General features: G+C 46.8%; 1 protein-coding gene across 1 annotated transcript; it reads left to right on the top strand.

Moving 5' to 3' along the window:
• Nucleotides 1-4,242: 4,242 nt before the first annotated feature.
• LOC310670571 (uncharacterized protein) lies at nt 4,243-23,550 on the top strand. Its single transcript, XM_083426125.1, has 8 exons — nt 4,243-4,365; nt 9,146-9,253; nt 11,452-11,550; nt 12,649-12,780; nt 15,150-15,683; nt 18,392-18,460; nt 18,598-18,669; nt 21,825-23,550. Exons 2-8 carry the CDS (start codon nt 9,220-9,222, stop codon nt 22,343-22,345), a joined length of 1,461 nt encoding a protein of 486 aa, XP_083282251.1. The 5' UTR covers nt 4,243-4,365; nt 9,146-9,219; the 3' UTR covers nt 22,346-23,550.
• Nucleotides 23,551-23,818: the final 268 nt, after the last annotated feature.

The following is a 23,818-nucleotide window of genomic DNA, read 5'->3' as shown; positions in this document are numbered from 1 at the left end:
GGGACCCGAGGGTCATCTAGCCCAACCCCGCTGCAATGCAGGAATCCCGCCCAAAGCCATCCCTGGGTGGGATCGAACCACCAACAGCCAGATGCACTGACCCACAGAGGAGCAAAATGCGGGCATCATATCCTCCTCCCACCATGCACGGTTTACTCAGAAGTAAGCCCCACTCAGTCCAGTGGGGCTTACTCACTATGCTGCAGCTGGACATTATCGCTGACTCTGTGTTATTTATCTGTGTTTTCATTGGAATTTTTAATTTAAACTTAGAAACGTGGAATTGCAGTGCTGGAAGGAACCCCGATAGTCATCCAGACCAACCCCCTGCGATGCAGGAATCCCAGAACAGCTTGGGGAAAACTCCCTTTAATAATAATAATAATAATAATAATAATAATAATAATAATAATTTATACCCTGCCCATGTGACTGGGTTTCCCCAGCCACTCTGGGCGGCTCCCCACAGTATATTAAAAACACGATAAAACATCAAACATTAAAAACCTCCCTAAACAGGGTTGCCTTCAGATGTCTTCTAAAACTCCCTTCCTGAGAGCTGCTGCCAATCAGTGTAGACAATCCTGAGCTAGTTAAAACAGGTTCCTTACCCCTGACAGATAACCATCCAACCTCTGCTTAAAAACTTCCAAGGGAGAGCCTCCCACCTCTTATGGGAGTCAGAAGTTTCTTCCTGATGTCTAGTGAGAATCTCCTTTCTTGTTTTTTTAACTGCCTCCTTTTTCACTTTTGAGTTCCCATCTGCTGTTGTCCGGTTTTATTTTTACGCATTACATCTTCTCACCCAGGGGCTGCTTGTGTGTTTCCTGTAGGCACCTGACTGACCACGGTGAGGACAGGATGCTGAATGGAGACCACTAACCATCATGGCTCTAAGTTCTGCCTTGGCTGTTTCAAGACCAGATGCTGAGCATCAGCAGGTGGAGAAAGTAGTTCTGTTCTGTTCGGATCCTACTCGAGGGCCTCCCATGGGCATTTCTTGGCCACCATGAGAGCACGATGGAGAGACTAGATGGGCTTGCAAGGCTCCGTTCCCACCATGCATTTAAAACACTACGATACCAACTTAAATAGTCATGGCATCCCCCAAATAATTACGGGAGCTGTAGTTTATTAAGGGTGCTCATCACTCTTAGGTGACCCCCCCCCCCATTGCCCTCCCAGAATTACAATTTGCAGAGTATTTTAACAACTAGCACATCACTCTTCACAGGAAATTCCGGGAATGCACCCTGCTTGATCCAGAGCTCTGGGTAAGGATGCCTTTGCTCTCAGCTGATGTGAAATTTCCTCCATGCCCATGGAATTGGTTTATTAACTTCCTACAGGGGAAGTCCTAGGGGCCTAGTTTCGGCAGGGACGGAAACATTTATTTTTATTTTATTTGGCTGCAGGCACACCACAGCCCCCAAAAGAACCCTGGGAACTGTAGGTTGCCCCTGACAGCTAGAATTCCTAGCACTCTTAACAAATCACAGTTGCCAGGATTCTTTGGGGAAAGTGTGTTTGTGTGTGTGTGTGGGGACTGCCAACTTGCCTAAGAATATCAAGGAAGTGGCCACATAAAAATCCCGTAAAACAGAGCAAGAAGGATAGGCTCATGCAAAAAGAAAAAAGAAAATTTCAGTTCCCAGGATTATTTGGAGGAAGCCATGACAGTGCTTTAAATGTAGGGTATGGATGTAACCTATTTGATCTCTGAGTCTCTTTGCTTACTCTGTGCAAAGTTACATGACAGGCAAGTTGACATCGTGATTGCAGGGGTCTCTGGCTTGTTAATTTGTAACATACAAGGAAGGCAACAGACCTCTTGGTTTCTCAAAAGGCAAAGTCCTGTTTATTTGAGATGCTACCTATCGATAGCTTTTGGCAGTTTCAGCAGAGCAAACATCCATTCAACCATTCACTCAGCATAGAATCGATGACATTAAAAGGAGCAATATTATAAAGATTATGGAAGCATAAGGCTGCATACACATCATACATTTAAAGCACATTACTTCCAAATAATAGTGTCCAGATAGTACTAGCCCCGGTCTGTTCTGCCTTGGTCAGACCACACGTGGAGTCCTGTGTCCAGTTCTGGGTACCAAAATTTAAGACAGATATTGACAAGCTGAAACATGTGCAGAGGACAGAGACCAAGATGGTCCAGGGTTTGGAAATCAAGCCTGATGAGGAGCGGTTGAGGGAGTTGGGTATGTTTAGCCTGGGAAAGGGGAAACAGAGAGCAGATCTGATAGCCAGCTTCAACTATCTGAAGGGCTGTCACATGGGAAATGGACCAAGATGGTTTTCTTCTGCTTCAGAGGGTAGGATGCAAACCAATGGCATAAAGTTATGAGAAAGGAGACCCCCTGTATTGCAAGATGATTCAACATAGACATGGCTGAGCTAATATTATTGGGGGGAGAAGAAAAACTATTTTCTCTCCAGCGCCAAACTAGATATTGGAATTCCATACATTTAAAGCACATTCCTATGCTTTCTTAAGGATGCTGGCAATCACAGTATAGCTGTGAGAGGGTGAACTATAGTTCCCATGATTGTTAGGGTGTGTGTACAGCCTTCATGAAAAGGATTAGCAGCAGCTTCAGAGCACACAAAAAGTTGTTGTTGTTTAGTCGTTCAGTCGTGTCCGACTCTTCGTGACCCCATGGACCAGAGCACGCCAGGCACTCCTGTCTTCAGACAAAAAGTAGATCGTACCATTCAGGAGATGAGAATTCTTTCCTATGCAAATCGCCCTGTGCACTTTGCGTAGGAAAAATTTCCCAATTCAAATTTTGCAGCAAAGCCCTTGCACTTCTAAAACTATAGGAGCATCTATGGTGCTGTTGAAATTAAGGAAATTGATAAGGAGAAGTTAAATTATATATATATCACACGCACATACACATAATTTAACCTCATTATTAGTTTCCTTAATTTCAGCAGTTACAGATATATACCGTAATTTAACTTCCCGTTATCAGTTTCCTTAATTTCAGCATATCATATATATATGTAAAACATATATATAGATATTTAACTTCTCATTATCATTTTCCTTAATTTTGGCATATATTATATATAAAAACACATATATACAGATACACAATTTAACTTCTCATCAGTTTCCTTAATTTCAGCAGATATATGTATATAAAACAGACACACACACACATATATAACTTCTCATTATCAGCGTTTCCTTAATTTCAGCAGATATTGTGTGTGTGCGCCTGTGTGTGTGTATCACTTGTTATTGGTTTCTATTGACGTATTGGTTTGTTTGTTGCACGTCATAGCTGTCAACTTTTCCCCTTTCTTGCGAGGAATCCTATTCGGAATAAGGGAATTTCCCTTAAAAAAAGGAAAAAGTGGACAGCTATGTAATGCTTGCATAGGATATTCTGTTTCTCAATGTTTGATGTTTGGTCGTATTTTTTTATGTGCTGTAAGCCACCCAGAGTGGCTGGGGAAACACAACCAGATGAGTGGGATGTATTATTTTTAAAAAATCCTATTACTATTATCTTCTTCTTGTTGTTGTTTAGTCGTTTAGCCGTGTCCGACTCTTCGTGACCCCCTGGACCAGAGCACGCCAGGCACTCCTGTCTTCCACTGCCTCCCACAGCTTGGTCAAACTCATGCTGGTAGCTTCGAGAACACTGTCCAACCATCTCGTCCTCTGTCGTCCCCTTCTCCTTGTGCCCTCCATCTTTCCCAACATCTGGGTCTTCTCTTTTCATAAGGTGGCCAAAGTATTGGAGCCTCAGCTTCAGGATCTGACCTTCCAGTGAGCACTCAGGGCTGATTTCCTTCAGAATGGAGAGGTTTGATCTTCTTGCAGTCCATGGGACCCTCAAGAGTCTCCTCCAACACCATAATCCAAAAGCATCCATTCTTCGGCGATCAGCCTTCACAATTTAACTTCTCATTATGACAGTTTCCTTAATTTCAGCAGCACCATTTAAGGAAGGCTGCCTCATTATTATTTTTTATTTTTTGTCCTTCCCATTTGTGCTGCGCTCAGAAATCCTCACCCATCCACTGCAAAAAAAAAACACACCCCAAACCCAGCAGACCCAGATCTCCCTCCTGGCACCGCATCCCCCCCATCATTTCTGTCTCTGTGTGTGTATCTGGGGGGGGGTCCAGAGCAGAGGGTTACATAACCAGCGAGGCGGGGTGGACTAGAAGGGCAGCGTGGCGCCGCGTCACCGAGGACTCCTTCCTGTCCCGCCCACCTGGGAAATGCAAGGGGGGCCCATGTGAACCTCTTTGTGCTGCCCCGAGATTTGCGTCTGCAGCGATGCCGGAGCGGGCTGTTCCTCTCGCCGGGGGAGCCCCGTGTTAAAGGTGCACCCTTGGGGGAGGGGGGAGGGGCGCTGGGGAAGGAAGTGCATCCCCCCCAAACCCCCACCCTCTCCCAGGGGGTCCCAGCAAGGGTGCCCCCACCCCCCCAAAATAATTGCAAGCAAAGCTCCCCTGAGCCGCCTCCCCGCCCCTCCCTTCCCACAGCAGCAAAAGAAAACTTTTATGCTAATAGCTTGCAAATTCTTTTCCAACAACACTCTGCTTCCCCCTCCTCCCTTCCTGGTGTTTGCAATCTTTTTTTAAAAAAATATATTTATTTGAAACTTCAAAGATCCGTTTGGAGGGGAGGTTGTTGATGGTTGGGATTCCGGCTGGAGGTTTATGGGGGAAGAAGGGGGGGTCTCCAGCTTTCCAGATTTTAATCCTTTAATCCCCCCCGTGGGTCGCTGTTGTCAAATAAATTCTTTGTATTCTCCCCCTGGCTGGTTCTGTTTGCTTTTCCTGGCATTACAAGGGGGGGGGACCCCAATCGTGCCACTCCCCCCCCCTTTATTAAAAATAAATAAAATTCTGTTGGCGTGTACCCTTTAACAGCTTTTTGCCATGAGGAAGTTCTTCAGTTGGGGCAAAATGGAGAAGAAGGCTGTGTATATACCAGGCAGTTAAAGCACATCGCATCCCCCCCGAAAAGAAATTGTACTTTATTATGAGTGCCAGCAATTGAAGGTTTGGGAGGGGTGAGCTACCTTCCGCAGGATTCTTTGTCGGGGAGAAGTGATGATGTGCTTTAAACATATGTTTTGTATGCAGCCTAAGTCATGTGGAAAAAACTTATTTCCCCTTCCTCTCTACCTTCCATTTTCTTCTTGCTCTATTTTTTTGTACATTCGTGAGGGTATCAGTGCGGTTTTACGCAATCCCAATTTCAGTACGGTTTGTGCCTGAAGACGTTTCAGGGCTTTGTTTACGATCGGTACGATTCTTGTAACATCCTGCTGAAATCCTGTAACTTTGCATACCACAGATGTTGGGGTGTGTATGTGTGTTGTCGGTCCTGTTTTTGTTGGGCTACGCGCAGGAGCATCCCTCAAGACAACAGTGTTGCAATGCCATTAGGGAATTGTCACAGAACCACTAATAAAACGGACCAATGTGCAGATGGTCCGGTATGAAGCTGCTTCTCTGTTTTTTCCGTAAAATTTATACAGTGGTACCTTGGGTTACATACGCTTCAGGTTACATATGCTTCAGGTTACAGACTCCGCTAACCCAGAAATAGTGCTTAAGGTTCAGAACTTTGCTTCAGGATGAGAACAGAAATCGTGCTCCGGCGGCACAGCGGCAGCAGCGGGAGGCCCCATTAGCTAAAGTGGTGCTTCAGGTTAAAAACAGTTTCAGGTTAAGAACGGACCTCCGGAACGAATTAAGTACTTAACCCGAGGTACCACTGTACACCTCTTGATTGCAAGAAAACCTCAAAGCGGTTTGCAAATTGGCCATTTATGTGCTGTTATTGCCTCAGTGACGGCGGGACGCGGGTGGCGCTGTGGGTAAAACCTCAGTGCCTAGGACTTGCCAATCATATGGTCGGCGGTTCGAATCCGTGCGGTGGGGTGAGCTCCCGTCGTTCGGTCCCAGCTCCTGCCCACCTAGCAGTTCGAAAGCACCCCCAAGTGCAAGTAGATAAATATGTACCACTCCGGCGGGAAGGGAAACGGCGTTTCCGTGCGCTGCGCTGGTGCTGGCTCGCCAGAGCAGCTTCGTCACGCTGGCCACGTGACCCGGAAGTGTCTTCGGACAGTGCTGGCTCCCGGCCTCTTAAGTGAGATGAGCGCACAACCCTAGAGTCGGACACGACTGGCCCGTACGGGCAAGGGTACCTTATTGCCTCAGTGACAGCTGTGCTGGTTTGCCAGTTCGATTCCGTGTCTGATTCAAGGCCATAAGTGTTATCTAGTCCCACCCCCTGTAATGCAGGAATCTTTTGCCCAATGTGGTGCTCGAACCCACAACCTTGAGATTAAGAGTCTCATGTTCTACGTACGGAGCTATCCCAGCTTTGAGGTGTTTGTGTTAGTGTTTAAAACCCTGAGTGGCTCAGGCCCTGAACTCCCTGAAAGACTTCCGTAAAATAAATTCTCCTCCCAATGCAAATCTCTTTCCATGTGCTGTGTGAGCACCTGACGAATGCAGAACTTTTTGAAAGCTGCCTTAATAGAAATGAAGGAGAATTTGAATCCTCAGATACAATCTTCCAAGGGCCTCTTTAGCAATTTCATTTGGATATCTTAGAGGCCTAACGTAGGAGAAAGACCTGGAAATGGTTGCTCAGTTTACATTGACAACTAGAATGTTAATCTGTCAGAACTGAAGAAATCCCAAACCACAATCTGAAGATATTAATATATCAAAGAAGGGAAGTAACATATCCATAATCTTTAATCACTTCATTATGTTTATTTATAGAACTTAACAAATACAACGAGAAAGAGAAAAAATGGGAAAGATGAATAATGGCATATTTGTGCAATATATTTAGCCTCATATTTAGACACTTTTTAAACATCAACATAAAAACCACAATATATGTAATCAAAATAAAAACAACAACCCAATAACACCCCCCCCAAAAAAGAGCCACATTTTAAAAGGGCATAGGATGTATCTATAAACCTTGATAAAATTTATTTTAAAAAACTATAAACCTTAATAAAAGTTATTTTTAAAAATGAAATGTTTAGGAGGAATCTCAGAACCCAGATGGCGTGTTGGCTGAATTGAGATTTTCAATGACAGGGAGGTGATAGATATTTCACAGCTTTCATGTTTTCTTCACTCCCATCTCCCATGACTAAGGAAGCCCAAATTGTGCAAAGAAGATAAAATATCGGAATAAAATGTGCAAAGTGAGAGAGATGATGATGATGATGATGATGATGCCATTTGGCACAGTTTATAGAGAGCTTGCAGACCTCAGGACTTTTGTAGGTACAGCGTTTGGATTGCCTTGATGCAGACTTGTATTTGAGGAAGGAGTCTAGCTCAAGTATCTCCAGGTGGTCCTGGGAATACCCCCTGCCTGCAACCCTGGAGAGCTTCTGCCAGTCAGTGTAGACAGTACCGAGCTATATGGACCAAAGGTATAAGTTCCTATTTAAGCGGAACATTGTTTAAACCAGGAGGACTAGAATCTTACTTTTTATTTAAGGGAAGGCGCCACAGCTCAGTGGTGGAGCCTCTGCTTTGCATGCAGAAGGTCTGGGCAAGAGGGAGACACTTCATTGCAAAGTTGTGTGTGTGGATCTGGGCTTTAACCTCTTGTTTATTTTGGATTGTGGCTAGTACGCACAGGCGTTTTCGTTACCTTTGTGCAATCGCCTTGTAGGTCACAACGGTCCATCTCATAACACTCAGTGCAGGCAGCAGTGAGCCACATGGACCAGTGAGCTGACGCTGAGTAAGCAGGGCTGGATTGCACAATAGGCAGAATCAGCACGTGCCGAGGGCCTTGCAGGGAAAGAAAGAGGTTGGTTTTTTTTGTAAAGAAGAAATCGACTTTAAAGAAAACACATCAAAGTTGTCATAACGGAAAAGCACCAGAATTTGTTAGATATCCTTACACTTCATTCCCCACCCCGGTGTTCGAAATTCCCCAGGCATGTTTTGCTCCTGGCGTGGGCCCAACTGGAGATTTCTGGGCCCCAAGTTGGTGAACATAGTTTAAAAGCTTTCATAGTTAATACCATTTCCATTTCCCCGTGTGTGTTTCTTGCATACTGGGACGAGTCAACTGTAGTAAGAGCGAGTTGCAATGTAGCTGAGAGAATTGTGGCGTTGGAAGGGATCCTGAGGGACATTCCGTTGGGGCAAACATAACCTAGATTTAAAGTGTGGTTTGGTGCCTAGCTTATACTTCTTTAGCTCACAACACTACTTCCCTCGTTTTTCTCTTTTCAGTGCTTAGCCCCACCTAAACCAGGAGACCTCCTACTAATGTAATCTGAAATACAGTGGTGCCCCGCAAGACGAATGCCTCGCAAGACGGAAAACCCGCAAGACGAAAGGGTTTTCCGTCTGCAGAGGCGCTTCGCAAGACGAATTTCCCTATGGGCTTGCTTCGCAAGACGAAAATTGACGAAAAATTTTGAGGGTTTTTTTTGCTCCAAAACCCCTTATTCTGAATCGCTAAGCTGCTAAAAGCATTTTAGCAGCAAAACCGCTAATCCCTTAAAAAGCCGTTTTTAGCCCTTAAAGTGCCAATAGCGCTAATAGTGCTAATCCGTCAATGGGCTTGCTTCGCAAGACGAAAAAACCGCAAGACGAAAAGACCCGCGGAACGGATTCTTTTCGTCTTGCGAGGCACCACTGTAATCTGAAATAATGCGAGGAAATCAGATTCTGCCATGTGCTGCTATAAATCTATTTTGTTTTAAAATCATATTTTATGATTTAGTGTTGGTTTTATTTTGTATTGTATACGGGGCCCACCATAATCTTTCCCTTCCTCTCAAGGTTTTTAATGAAGCCCTTCGTACAAGGCAGGTTCTTGTGTTACGTAAGTTTGTGGGGTCCTCTGTACTTATCTGAACCATAGCTGTCGACTTTTCCCTTTTTTTAAAGGGAAATTCCCTTATTCCGAATAGGATTCCTCGCAAGAAAGGGGGAAAGTTGACAGCTATGATCTGAACATCAGTTTCAAACTCTGCACGTGAAACTGCTCGGCTTACCACACCTGCTTTCCATTTCTGAGGGGAAAGGAGGTGGTTTTCAGTCCCTGCCTGCAGCACGGAAAGAAACGGTTTTCTTCTTCTTTTTCTTCCAGGGGCTGGTGGAAGAAAAGGCGGCTGTGCACTTCAACAAGGAGAAGTGGGGCCTGCTGGATTTGAACCAGAGGTCATGCTGGAGATTCACGATTTGGTGACCTCTCTGGGTGAGGATCCCGTTCCCCCGTAGCCAGGATACTAAGGTCCTGCTGTGTCCGTCCTCACAGCCTTGCTAGTCCAACATCCTGTTCACAGAATCATAGAATCGTAGGGACCCTGACGGTCATCTAGTCCAACCCCCTGCGACGGAGGAATATCAGCTAAGGCATCCATGACAGACGGCCACCCAACCTCTGCTTAAAACCCTGCAAGGAAGGAGAGTCCACAACCTCCGAAGGGAAGCCGTTCCACTGCTGAACAGCTCTCGCTGTCAATAAGTTCTTCCTGAAGTTTCGTCGGAATCTCCTTCCTTGCAACTTGAAGCAGCTTGTTTGAATCCTACCCTGCGGAGCAGGGAAAAACAAGCTTGCTCCATCTTCCATGTGACAGCCCTTGAGATATTTAAAGACAGGTATCACATCGCCTCTCAGTCCCTTATTTTCCAGGCTAAACATACCCAGCTTCCTTAACCTTCTTGGGCCTTCTCGGTAGTGGCGCCCGCCCTGTGGAACATCCCATCAGATGTCAAGGAAATAACAACTACAGTGGTGCCTCGGGTTACAGATGCTTCAGGTTGTGCATTTTCGGGTTGCGCACCGCGCCGAACCTGGAAGTACTGGAATGGGTTACTTCTGGGTGTCGGTTGCACTGCGGGTTGCAAACGTGCCTCCTGCATGGATCACGTTCTCAATCCAAGATTCCACTGTATCTGACTTTTAGAAGACATCTGAAGGCAGGCCTGTTCAGGGAAGTTTTTAATGTTTGATGTTTTATCCTGTTTTTTTTTTTTTTTTTTTTTTTTAGTTTTTTATTTATACAACAAGAAAGACAAACAAACAAACAAACAACGAACACAAATACCAAACCATACACAAATCACAAAAACAACCATAGACGCACAATACTCCTAGCAGACAATAAAACATCTATTGGTCTTAACACTAAAGACCCGACCTCCCGTCCATTCCATACTTCAAATTCATATTACTTATTGCCAATACACATTTTTTTTAATAATTAAACTTATTCTCATTAAATCTAATTTCTTATATCTACCTTACAACTATTACTGAAGTTCCTCGAATGCTGCAACAGAATTTAAACTACTATATTTATTTTTCAGATATTCTTTGAAAACCTCCCATTTAGAAACAAATTCCTGTTTTGATTTATTCTTTATTTTTTCTGATAAACCATCTAATTCAGCATATTCTGTCAGCTTTTGGATCCAATCTTTTATCCTGTTTTTAATATGCTGTTGGGAGCCGCCCAGAGTGGCTGGGGAAACCTTGTACAGTCATAAAAAGGTAAAGGAACCCCTGACCATTAGGTCCAGTCACGGACGACTCTGGGGTTGCGGCGCTCATTTCGCTTTATTGGCCGAGGGAGCCAGCGTCCAGCTTCCGGGTCATGTGGCCAGCATGACTAAGCCGCTTCTGGCGAACCAGAGCAGCGCACCGAAGCACCGTTTACCTTCCCGCCGGAGCAGTACCTACTTAACTACTTGCACTTTGACGTGCTTTCAAACTGCTAGGTTGGCAGGAGCAGGGACTGAGCAACGGGAGCTCACCCCGTCGCAGGGATTCAAACCACTGACCTTCTGATTGGCAAGCCCTAGGCTCTGTGATTTAACCGACAGCGCCACCCGCGTCCCTCTGTACAGTCATACCTCGGGTTAAATATTCTTCAGGTTGAGCGTTTTCAGGTTACGCTCCGCGGTGACCTGGAAGTAATGGAATGTGCTACTTCCGGGTTTCACCGCATGCGCAGACACTCAAAATGACGTCACGCGCATACGCAGACGTGGGTTGCGTTCACTTCAGGATGTGAACGGGGCTTTGGAATGGATCCCGTTCGCATCCAGAGGTACCACTGTATGTCACTCCTACACTGGGTAATCTGAGTTTGTTGCCACTGTGCTCTCTGCTCTATCACTCTCAAAGCCTGTCTAGTCTTAGGCGAAGGGGGGTCAGGAATGCTTTCCAAGGACACTGAATCTGCCAGCTGTCTCTCCTGGTGTTTCCTTTTCTAGCTGCTCCTCACCCAGTATTTCCCAGCTTTCCCCCTCTGGACTATGCCCATCTGCAAACCACTGTTCTAAATCAGTACTGTCCTCCTGCCCTTGGGTAGGTTCAGGAAAAGTGGGGAGGGCTCCCACTATTCTTCCTCAGTCCAGACCCTGACATTACTGCGTCTCTATTTCAAGATGGACATGTGAGCTCCAGACCTGACCTCATCTCCTGGCTGGAAGAAGACAGAAAAGACCTCTTTGCCAAAGGCTCCATGGAAGAGATCAGATCCACAGGTGAGTGTGTGTGGTGTAGTGGTTAAGAGTGGTGGACTCGTAATCTGGTGAACTGGGTTTGCGTCTCCGCTCCTCCACACGCAGCTGCTGGGTGACCTTGGGCCAGTCACACTTCTCTGAAGTCTCTCAGCCCCACTCACCTCACAGAGTGTTTGTTGTGGGGGAGGAAGGGAAAGGAGAATGTTAGCCGCTTTGAGACTCCTTCGGGTAGTGATAAAGCGGGATATCAAATCCAAACTCTTCTTCTTCTTCTTCTTCGAGGCCACACCAGCCCCTGACACTTAAATCAGCATTGTGCCACTTTAAGCCAACAAGAAATAATAGCGGCGACAATAACATACTTGCTTCGTATTTCAACCCGAAATCTTTGGGCACCTTAACGGATCCCAGCAAAAAGGACTCAATATAAGAAATACAGGGCGGGATTCAACTCACAAACCCCGATAGTGGAAACTCGTAAGAGGGACTTTTGCTAACGGGACGGCCCCCCTTCTCTCCCATGTCCCCCCTTGTGCCAATTGGCTCAACTGACACAATTAAATAATTATACGTAAAATGACTATTATTGCTACTTAATAGTCACAATTCCATGTTATGTGTATGATAATTAAAAATTTCTAGTAATGATACTCATAATTCCACATTTTACCTAACATAAATAAATACCGCTAAACTGTTTATATTTAGGTGAAAGAATCACAAAAACCAACTGGATAGAAAACGAAAATATATCAAAATTCCTAAAATGCAACATCGTTACAATACAGCATTTTATTTTTTTATTTTTTGCAAATACTAAATCTAAAAATAAGGTGTTTAAAATATATTTGCTTACATATTGTGTGTGTTATTTATATTAATATTTTACATTAATGTAAAAATGTGACTTTTCCCTGTAAGAGCTTTGGTGGAAGCAGAAAACTCCTGTCTGCTGGTAGGGATTGGTGGATATTTGATGCTGCTTTTGTCAATCCAGCAAGGAGTTACTTTTTTTTAACTTGTTTGTTAATGTTTCTGCCATTCTGGAAATAGAACTGAGTTTTCAGGTATTTCTCTGTCTCCTCTTTCTCTCCTTCCCTCCGTATCTGGATCCCGAAGGTGCCAGATCTCTGAAGAAGATCAAGGTGGAGAGCTTTCCGGACGAAGCTCCCGTGATCAAGGAAGAGTATGAGGCTCTGCCGGAAAGATGCCAAGAAAATATTTCTTTCCCCAGCGAGGCCGGTGAGGAAGGTGAGTCCCAGTTGCCGCCACAACATTGGGGTGTAGCCAGTGGCGTAGCGTGGGGGGTGCAGGGGGGGCTGGGCGCAACATCTGGGGGGGCGCGCTCGCACTCGGACCTCTCTGCCCCTCCCTGGCTCACTCACTCTCTCTCACTGCAGTGCTGGCTGTGCGAATCCGATCCGAGCCGCCCGGTCGCAGCCCACTGTGGAGGGGAGGGTGCCAGGCGTGCGGTGCGGGACTATCTGGGGGAGGGACAGTGCAGCGGGGGGGGGTGCAAATTACTTGCCTTGCCCTGGGTTAGGGGGCGCAAATTACTTGCCTTGCCCCGGGTGCTGACAACCCATGCTACGCCACTGGGTGTAGCGGATAATAATAATAACAACAACAACAACAACAACAATAATTTATTTATACCCTCCCATCTGGCTGAGTTTCCCCAGCCACTCTGGGTGGCTCCCAATCGAGTGTTAAAAACAATACAGCATTAAATATTAAAAACTTCCCTAAACAGGATAGGAGCATTCAAGCAAGTACATTCAGCATAAGGATGAAATTATGGAGGCACACAGGAATTATGTCGAGTTCCTTCAGGATAAGGGTGGGATCTGGAAAATGGGCGAAGTCCCAGCCAAAGAAAAGTGGCAACATAAGTTGATGGAATATGCACAGCTTGCAGACTTAACATATACAATAGGAGAACAAGAAGAACATACGTTTAGAGAAGATTGGGAAATGTAAACACTGAAAACATTGGCAGCATTAAGATAAATTCAACAGTGTAAATAAGTTTTGATGGATGTAATAATGGAAAATGATTGATACAGCTTTTGTAAAATATGCAGGGATATAAGATAGGTAAAATGAACCATGGAAAGAGAAGAAGGGAAGTCATTGATATCGTAAGGATGCAAAAATGAGTACTTTAAATTGTAAAACAGAAAAATTAATTAAAAATTTACAGAGAGAGAGAGAGGGATACACATAAAGGAATTATGGCTAGCTTGTTCAGGATAAGGGTGGGATAGACAGACAGACAGACAGACAGACAGGAACATTTTGCCATGGTTAAATAAAGAAAAAAAGTAGAAAAGTACTTAAAATTGTAATGCATTGCAAGATGGAGTAATGTTATTATTCCACTGAGTATTCAAATAATATCAAGTCATTAAAATTTTTGTGTTATATGTTCACAAACTCTGGTGTTAACGATCGCACTGCAGATTTGCGTAACACAATTTCCCTTCCTTCCTTCCTTGGGTTTTTTTTTGGGGGGTGGAATAATTTTTATTAGATTTCAATTACAATAATTGAGTAAAAGCCTCATTATAACAATGCCAAATTATAATACCATTAATAATGCCAATTGTTCAAAAGCCAAATTATACAATTTAGGTGGGCCCCCGCGTGCTAGAATGGATGGTTCGATGATTTACTTTATTTCCGCATTCCAAAATCTTACAAATTTTCTTAACGTGCGTCGGAACAACACATCCTTATACCGCAACTGCAATTTTAACGACTTCCACTCGCATTAGCACTTAAATGATTCGCAGTCCTACAGGTGAAGCATTCAAACTCTCTCTTTGTTCTTCTTGCGTGTGGTAATTATTCTGTCCGTGATGTTTCTTCCTGTCCTTGTAATATACAGTGGTACCTCGGGTTACATACGCTTCAGGTTACATACACTTCAGGTTACAGACTCTGCTAACCCAGAAATATTACCTTGGGTTAAGAACTTTGCTTCAGGATGAAAACAGAAATCGTGCTGTGGCGGCACGGCAGCAGCAGGAGGCCCCATTAACTAAAGTGGTGCTTCAAGTTAAGAACAGTTTCAGGTTAAGAACAGACCTTAAATACGAATTAAATACAGTGGTGCCTCGCAAGACGAAAAGAATCCGTTCCGCGAGTCTCTTCGTCTTGCGGTTTTTTTCGTCTTGCAAAGCAAGCCCATTAGCGGATTAGCGCTATTAGCGGCTTAGCGGGCTTAGCTGATCAGCTGATAAGCGGCTTAGCGGATCAGCTGTTAAGCGGCTTAGCGGCTTGGGAAAAGGGGGGGGGAGGAAAAAAACCCCACAGGAACTCGCAATACATTTTCGTCTTGCGAAGCAAGCCCATAGGAAATTCATTTTGCGAAGCACCTCCAAAACGGAAAACCCTTTCGTCTAGCGGGTTTTCCGTCTTGTGGGGCACCACTGTACTTAACCCGAGGTACCACTGTATTATGTCTATGAGATGAATTTTATTATTTCGGTCACAGACCAGTTCCAGCCCACATACAATATCGAGGAAGTCATAAAACACGATAGGGATACATTTGAATTTGCAATTCATTGTAATATATTCTGTCTGTCTTCTCCCTTCTTTCCTTGTAACCCAAGCGCACCTGCTGAGCCGCACCTCCGACCCGGGTTTCCCCGAAGGCATGTCCCTCTCGAGCAGCGGCCGGAAAGGGCGAGGCGTCTCCTGGCGGCACCAGGAAATCCTGGACCTCTTGGACATTTGGGGGGAGCCCAAGATCCAGGAGCAGCTGCGCGCCAGTCACCGCAACATCGAGGCCTTTGAGATCATCGCCCGCAAGATGGCCTGCCGCGGCCACCGGCGCAACGCCGTGGAGTGCCGCTCCAAGACCAAGTGCATGAGGCTGGAGTACCAGCGGGTCGTCAACCACAACTCCCGGACGGGGAAGCACACGGCCACCTGCCCCTACTACGCAAAGCTGCACAGCATCCTCCACAACGGGGACGCGGCCGTCCGGCCCAAGCGCATCCCCAGGAACATTAAAAAAAAGACAAGAGCCTCGGCGCCGCTCGCCAAGGAGGCTGCCGCTCCCGAGCGCGCCGCGGAACTTTGTGCCCAGGATGCGCAAGCAGGAGGTGCAGAGGAGTACACGGTGAAGCAAGTTCTTGTACCTGGTGGGCAGAATTCGTCTTATTAGGGACAGAGGAATGTGGGGAGCTGCCTTATACAGGGGTACCTTGGGTTAAGAACTTACCGTATTTTTCACTGCATAAGACGCACCTTTTCCCTCCCAAAAAGTAAGTGGAAATGTGTGTGCGTCTTATGTAGCGAATGCAGACGGGAAAAGCCCCCACGCGGCTCTTGGGGGCTTTTCCCCGAGGAGGGAGAAGGGACTGACTAGCCGCGTCAGTCCCTTCTCCCTCCTCGGGGAAAAGGGTGCTCTTTAAAGGGTGCGCTGCTCTTGGGAGCTTTTGCGGGAGGTGGGGGAAGGGACTGACTGGCTTTTAGAGGGGGAATGCAAGAAAAAAAAATTTTTTTAAGGAAGCGCTGAGCAGAGCCTGGGATGCTTACAGGCTCTGCTCAATGCTCCCTTTAAAAATATCTTTTTTCTGGCATTCCCCCTCTAAAAACTAGGTGCGTCTTATGGTCAGGTGCGTCTTATGGAGTGAAAAATAAGGTCATTCATTTCGGAGGTCCGTTCTTAACCTGAAACAAGAACAGTTTCTTTAGCTAATGGGGCCTCCCGCTGCCGCCGCGCGATTTCTGTTCTCATCCTGAAGTTCTTAACCCGAGATACTATTTCTGGGTTAGCGGAGTCTGTAACCTGAAGTGTCTGTAACCCGAGGTACCACTGTACAGATCCAGCTGTCTGTGTATTATCCACACTGGCTGGCAGCAGCTCTCCAGGGGTTTGGGCAGGGGACGATTCCCAGCCCTACCTGGAGAGGCCAGTGGCATTTGAACCCGGGACCTTCTGCATGCAAAGCAGATCCCCCCCCCCCCCCCGAGCTACAGCCCTCCACCATTCTTATTAGGAGTCAGCAGAGGTCCTCCTTTCTGCAGTGGGGTGAGTGCGTGTTGCGGAACTGGTCACCTTCCAAATATTGCTGGGCTCCCATCGCCTCTGGCCATGGGCTGTGCTGGTTGGGCTGATGGGAGCAGAGGCGGTTTTAGGGTGGGGCCGGCGGTGCTGTTGCCCTGCAGGGGGTGTCCAAACAAGGATGGAGAATGGAGCGCCAGAGGCGGAGGATGTGCCAGGGTGACGCTAAAATTTGAGAGGCCAAAGTCCGCCACTTAACGGGAGCTGGAGGACCACAGCTTCCCCGCAGGCATCCGCTTTGCACCGTAACAGTTTGCCTGATTTGTATGGGTTGTGCAAGAATCCCATGGCATGTTCTCGGGGTCCCCTGGTTTGTATGCAGGCGGTCTGGGCTCAATCCCTGGCGTTGTCCAAATTGGGTTGAATGGGGATGCGGAACCTGTAGTCCACCCAGATAATGTTGGGCTACAACTCCCACCATCCCTCGCCAGGGAGGACAGAACAGTAACTCGCAGAAAGGCACACATCCTTCTCCTCCAAGGGCTACTCATTGCTCTGTATATGTCATGGACTGGATGGACGCTGAGGAATGGTGGGAGGAACCAGCGGGGGAACCCCGGGGGAAGAAGGCTCAGAGCCCAGGGAGTGGCGAGGGGTCAGAGGGAGAAGACTGGAAGGAGCAGGTGTCAGAAGCCGGAGAGGTAACAGGGCTTAGTGAGCGGGGAGAGTCTGTGGCAGAGAGAAGTTTGGAACTGGAGGCGGAAGCTGAAGCAGGGGATGAGGAAGGCCAAGAGGCAGAGATGAGTCAGGCTGGGGAAGAGGCACAGGTGTCTCCCCATTGTGCTGTGACAAAGTCCCTTCCACCTGATCTCCCAGAACCAGGAGCGGCGTGAAAAGGGTGGAGGAGGTTGGCTTCATGCAGGCCCAGTCTCAGATTGTTGGGGAAAGGCCCTGGAGAGGAGGGGACTTAGGCAGCTGCGGGGAGGCCTAGAGATGGGAAGGCCTGGGGGAAAAACCCTGGTTTTCCCCCATTTTTTTCCAGGTTTTTTTCCAGGCCTTCCCATCTCTAGGGAGGCTTTCAGTCTCTGCAACTGCCTCCTGGGGGCCAGACTTGCCAGAGATGAGTTGCTGTGTGGTGTAGTGGTTAAGAGCAGTAGATTTGTAATCTGGGGAACCGGGTTCACTTCCCCGCTCCTCCACGTGCAGCTGCTGGGTGACCTTGGGCCAGTCACACTTCTCTGAAATCTCGCAGCCCCACTCACCTCACAGAGTGTTTGTTGTGGGGGGAGGAAGGGAAAGGAGAATGTTAGCCGCTTTGAGACTCCTTCGGGTAGTGATAAAACGGGATATCAAATCCAAACTCTTCTCTTCTTCTTAGGCCTGACACTCCTGTACTGGTCCTGTTTTTTTACTAATAAAGATTTAACTGCATTTGCTTGGTGTGTTTTACCGCTGACTTGCTCCTGTCAGTATGCTCTTCAGAATAAAACTCGCATGGTCCGAGTGAATCATGCCTCACATTTAGAGAAGAGCATTTATTTATTCAGCTCCCAACAGCCCCAGCCAAGGGATAGCTCAGTTGGCAGAGCACCAGACTCTTAATCTCAGGGTCTTGGGTTTGAGCCCCACGTTGGGCAAAAAGATTCCTGCATTGCAGGGGGTTGGACTAGATGACCCTCAGGGCCCCTTCCAGCTCTGCGATTCTGTGCAAAGCATGGCCAGCGGTTGCAGATAATGGGAGCTGCAATATCTTGAGAGCTACAGTTCCCCAACCCTGTTTCTATATGCTTTAGCTTAATTTTACCCAATTTTCTTTTCTAAAAAATTATTATTTCTCCTTAGGAGATGGCCACAGCGAAGAAAAAGCCATAGAAGAGAGTATTGAGACGTGCATCGTTGGAGATCGCTCCGGTAAGTGCTGTTAGTGACAATGTCAGGCAAGTAGCTGCTTGGGCTGCATCCACTCGGATGTGGTTGAGAGAGTGTCGGTCAGTTAATTCATTCCCCGCCCGTCCGTCCCCAAACAGACTGCCTTTCCCGTTTAATAGATGCAGCCTCCAGCGGAATAGGGGTGGAAATGGAAGCCGACCAGGCAGAGACAGAGGTGGAGAAGGAACAAGGTAGGGGTTTTAAGATCATTGGTATCTTCTGCACTCGATTATTGTGGGACTATACTTGGTGCCTGTTGTCTTTGTCCACGGAGTTTTGTTGTCAGGGATACTGGAGTGGCTTGCCAGTTCCTGCTCCAGGTAGATCACGTTTGGTCAAAATTCTCCACTATGACCTGCCCATCTTGGGTGGCCCTGCACGGCATAGCTCATAGCTTCTCTGAGTTATTCAAGCCCCTTCGCCACGGCAAGGTAGTGATCCATGAAGGGGTTACTGATGATCACTGCAGATGGTGATAGCAGCCACGAAATTAAAAGGCGCCTGCTTCTTGGGAGAAAAGCAATGACAAACCTAGAGAGCATCTTAAAAAGCAGAGACCTCACCTTGCCAACAAAGGCCCGTATAGTTAAAGCTATGGTTTTCCCAGTAGTGATGTATGGAAGCGAGAGCTGGACCATAAAGAAGGCTGATCGCCGAAGAATGGATTCTTTTTAATTATGGTGCTGGAGGAGAGTCTTGAGAGTCCCATGGACTGCAAGAAGATCAAACCTCTCCATTCTGAAGGAAATCAGCCCTGAGTGCTCACTGGAAGGACAGATCCTGAAGCTGAGGCTCCAAGACTTTGGCCACCTCATGAGAAGAGAAGACTCCCTGGAAAAGACCCTGATGTTGGGAAAGATGGAGGGCACAAGGAGAAGGGGATGACAGAGGATGAGATGGTTGGATAGTGTTCTCAAAGCTACCAACATGAGTTTCACCAAACTGCGGGAGGCAGTGGAAGACAGGAGCGCCTGGCGTGCTCTGGTCCATGGGGTCACGAAGAGTCGGACACAACTAAACAACAATAATAATAATCCTTGGTGCAGAATGCTGCAGCTGGACTGTAGGTGGGAACAAGCTACAGTCAAACCTCAGTTGTTGAACATAATCCGTTCTGGAAGACCGTTCAATTTCCGAAACTTTCAACAACTGAAAACGGAAGCCTCAGTACAATAGGGAAACTCAAAATGGAAGCTGTGTAGCACGTTCGGCTTCCGAAAATCGTTTGACAACTGGAGCATTTACTTCCGGGTTTTCGGTGTTCGGGAGCCGAAAAGTATGATAACGGAGGCGTTCAAGAACTGAGGGATGGCTGTACAACCAGCACCTAACTTGGGTGTTTCCAAAGCTCGTACTGGCTGCTTTGTGCTATCAGGCTCAAGGGTCTTGTATTAGTTTGCAAGGCTCTTAACAACTTCGATCCAGGATACAACCAGGGCAGCCAAGATCTTCTGATGGGGCACTTTTGACACCCCCCACATGCCTGAGGTTCAGCTGACCGAGCCTCTGGTGTGGAAGGCGCTTGTCTATGGAACTCCTTGCCAATAGAAGTTCAGCAGACTTTCTCGCACCCCAAACTAACCAATTATTATGGTTTTTTTTATGTTGTGCACCAATTTGTTTTAAATAGAGGTGTGTGCATGGTTTTGAAAGTTGGAAGTTTATAAATATTTACGTGTGCCTTAGGGAGTGCCTGAGGTCTTATTTCTCTGCCAGATCACCGAGGTTTTTGGGGCTGTCTCTCTCACACACAGCTCATTTCCCACTTGGAGCTGGGCCTTATGTATTGTGAGTCTAAGGCCCTATCTGTGCATTTAAAGCAGTATTATGCCACTTCAAACAACCATGGCTACCCCAAAAGCATTCTGGGGACTGCTGCTAAGGGTGCTGAGAGTTCTTTGGAGAGGCCACTATCCCCTTCACAGAGTGACCATTCCCAGTGTTTCCTATGGAGAGGGATAGATAGTTTTTGTGTTTTTTAAATTATATATACTTTTCAGATATATACATTTCACTGATTTTACAATCATTTTAGCATTTTAAAACTTGACTTCTCCCCCCCCCCCCTTTCTGTGGTTCCTTAAATTTATTTTTATTATCTTTTGCATATCCAAATTCACTTAACTTACCCATTTATTTGTATTCTTTAAATATATAATCTTATGTAACTGCAAGTTACATAATCCTGCCAGTTTTTTTATCTGTTTACAATTTATCTGTAAATATTCAATAAACCATCTTGATTTCTTATTTTTCCAGTAAGTTTCTCTATTTCTGCATATTCCAAAAGTTTTTGTATCCATTCTTCCTTTGCTGCGACTTCTGCTTCTTTCCATTTTTTGGCGAGTAGCATTCTTGCTGCTCTAGTCGCATACATGAATAAGTTTCTATACAATTTAGGTAGTTCTGTCCCTATAATTCCCAAAAGAAAAGCTTCTGGGTTTTTTTTTTTTTACAAAGGTTATTTTGAACATCCTTTTTATTTTATTGTATATCATTTCCCAGTAAGCCTTAACCTTGCTGCAAGACCACCACATATGATAAAAAGAACCTTCTTTATCTTTACACTTCCAACACTTACCGTATTCCTCCGTGTATAAGACGATGCTTTTCGCTATAAAAAAAGGCAAAAATTGGGTGTTGTCTTATACACGGATCGTGAATGCAGGGGGGGGGGTGTGCGATTAATGGCAGCAGCAAGCAGATTGGCAGTGATGATTGGGCGGGTGATTGGTGGCTGCGGCAAGGCCTGCTGGCGATTAGCGGTGGCGGTGACAATTAGGCAGGCAATTGGCGGCTACAGCGAGGTGTGTGATCGGCAGTGGCTGTAGCAAGCGATCGGGCAGGCGGGTGAGCGATTGGTGGAAGTGACCTTCCCCACCCCACCCCAAAAAAGCTAAACAACTTAGTTTCTTAATTTGGGGTTTAAAAAAATAGGGGTTTTCTTATACACAGAAAAATACGGTATTTGATTTGGATTTATACATTAAAAGTTTGAGAGGGATTGATAGTTAAGCCACTTTGCGAACTGTAGGTCTGCAAGGGAAATAAGGGGTCCCTGAGCATCTCTCAGCAGCCTAGCGAACTACAAGGTTTCAGATCCGTTGGAATTAATGGACATGACTAACTTATGCCCAAGTTGCCACTTGCAAGTACTTATGTCTGTCCTGAACCTTCAATGGATGCGCCTAAATTCTGGTATGGCGAGAGAAGCTTTCTTTCTCCATGCCTCGTATAATTTTTACACATCTGTACTGTGTCTCCTGGCCTTTAAAAGCGCCCGACTGTTACCCCCTTTCGTCATATAGGCGTCCCCTTAAGGCTCTCCTCTTTGTTGCCCTTCCAGACGCTGCCGCCCCGAACCGCCCGGCTCCTGCCCTGTCCCCCGACACTTGCATGGCGATCCTGAGGACCAAGAAGAAGCGAAAAGGCGAGAGCGACATGATCGAGCGGCTGATGAAGCACTCCTCCATGGAGAACGCCCGGCTCCTGTCCGCCATGGAGAAAGACAGCAAGGTTTTCTCGGAGTACGTCCAGCTCATGAAAGAGGAGGACGCGCAGATCAAGGAAGAGAGGAAAGCCTTCCTGAACTCCATTGACAATCTCGGCACCATCTTGCAGAGCCTCGTCTCGGGCCTGAATAAAATCGGAGAGGCCCTGCTCAGGCCCGACCAAAGCCCGGCCCCCGGGTTCGCAGACAGCTTCTCCTCTCTGAACTCGCCCTCGGGCTGCGTGTCGCCGGTGCTTTGCAACGGAGAAAGCGCCCCTTCTCAGAGCACCCATTTCCCCGGCTCGCTGGAGAGGGCGTCTCCGGAAACATCGAGCCCCGCCAAGGAATCGGTGTACATTCCAGACTGCCAAGGGTAGCTGTGCCTAAAGGCCAGGTGTGGATGACCCTTTTCGAGCCTCCCTGGTGGCTTAACCTTCCCCAGCCCCCGGGGCCTGCATGCCAGAGGTGGGGGGAGCCGGTGCAAAAGGGGGCAGAGCCGACGCAGAAAAATGAGAACAGTAGGCCGACGTCACTTCGCACGCATATGCACCCCACTGAGACAGAAACACAGGGAAATTAGATCTGTCCCCCTAAGCTGGACTGCTTGTGAGTGGAGATCTCTTGAGCCGCAATTTTCAGGATGCAATCTTCACTACCGCAGAGCAATGAGGCTTGAACTCATGGCGGAATCGAAGAGTCTTCCCCCGTTCCTCCAGCCTGAGCGTTTTTGTCAGGGTGTGGGTTGCGGAGTCGGGGTGGGACGTTAAAAAAACCCCTTCCAAATCTCCCAGTTGCAACCGGCCTGCCGCAATGGTTTTGCCGTGCATGGAGCCACTGGGAGGCGGGTTAATGGGACCGAGGATCAGACCGGTGGCCCCTCACCTCTGGCACAAACCAGCAAGCTACGCTGCTCCCCGCTTGTGGTTTACCGGAGGTATCCAGTCGCGTTAGACGTTTTGGGGAAGAGAGCTTTGGCAAAATGTCCTCGACATCTCACACGGGAGTTGGCCGAGCCAACGTTCGGCAGCCTGAGATTGCTTTCCAGCACCGAAACCAAAATGAATTTGACCGAAGTGCGGGGAGATATAACCTTCCTCCTCAGCCCGATTGGCACAGGTTGCCTGAGGGGCTTTGTGTGGTGTGAGAGAGTGGGCGTTTGAGAGGGGGGCAGGTGGCCGCAAGTGACGTTTTTCTGCGGCCCCCGGATGCCTAGCCAAGGCTGAATGTGGCCCCGCGGACAGTTAACTGTTTGCCGCCCCTGTTCCAAGTGCATGTTCTTTACTGGGGTTTTTAATAGCCTAATGAGCGCAGCTGCATTCAAATGAAATAAGCCAGAGTGAAGGATTTCTTTTTGGGAAAAAAAGATCTCTGTCTCTCTGTATATATATTATGCATTTTTCTAACAACTCTGATTTTAGCGCACACCTGAACCCATTTATATTCTGTGTTTTGTGCAACAAAAGCATAGGTTCCCTGATTTATAAATAAGAAGCACCTTTCCGTCGCTGCCCCCGGTTGTTTTAAAGAAGATTTTTTAATAAAAGAAATGGTTCAATAAAAGAAATTACTCTTTTCGTCCGAACCGTCCTGCGTCTTATATTCACGGTTGGTATATTTTTTTACCTCAGCATTTTCCCTTCGTGGCACGATAATTGCGCCTCCAAGTTCCTTAAATTATGATTGACGGAAGAGATACGGGTGTTAAGATTTCTGATCTGCCCTTTACCGTAAGGTCCCAGAATGGGTTGCAGTAACATATACAGTTACAAAAACGAATAAAAATGGCGTCAACAGTGAGACTGTTCCAAAGTTATCCTCTGTACTAGAGTGAGGAACTTTTCTCAGCCACG

This window comes from Podarcis tiliguerta (assembly GCF_965153285.1).
Source record: "Podarcis tiliguerta genome assembly, chromosome: 2".
In the NCBI taxonomy this organism is placed as follows: Eukaryota; Metazoa; Chordata; class Lepidosauria; order Squamata; family Lacertidae; genus Podarcis; species Podarcis tiliguerta.
This window is presented reverse-complemented; position numbering and strand designations above follow the sequence as displayed.

Excerpts from the sequence above, each read along its gene's own strand:
- LOC310670571 (XM_083426125.1), top strand. The coding sequence starts at position 9,220 with ATGCTGGAGATTCACGATTTGGTGACCTCTCTGG. Across the intron at positions 11,551-12,648 it reads GGAAGAGATCAGATCCACAG|GTGCCAGATCTCTGAAGAAG; the intron begins GTGAGTGTGTGT and ends TGGATCCCGAAG. Across the intron at positions 18,670-21,824 it reads AGAGGTGGAGAAGGAACAAG|ACGCTGCCGCCCCGAACCGC; the intron begins GTAGGGGTTTTA and ends TTGCCCTTCCAG.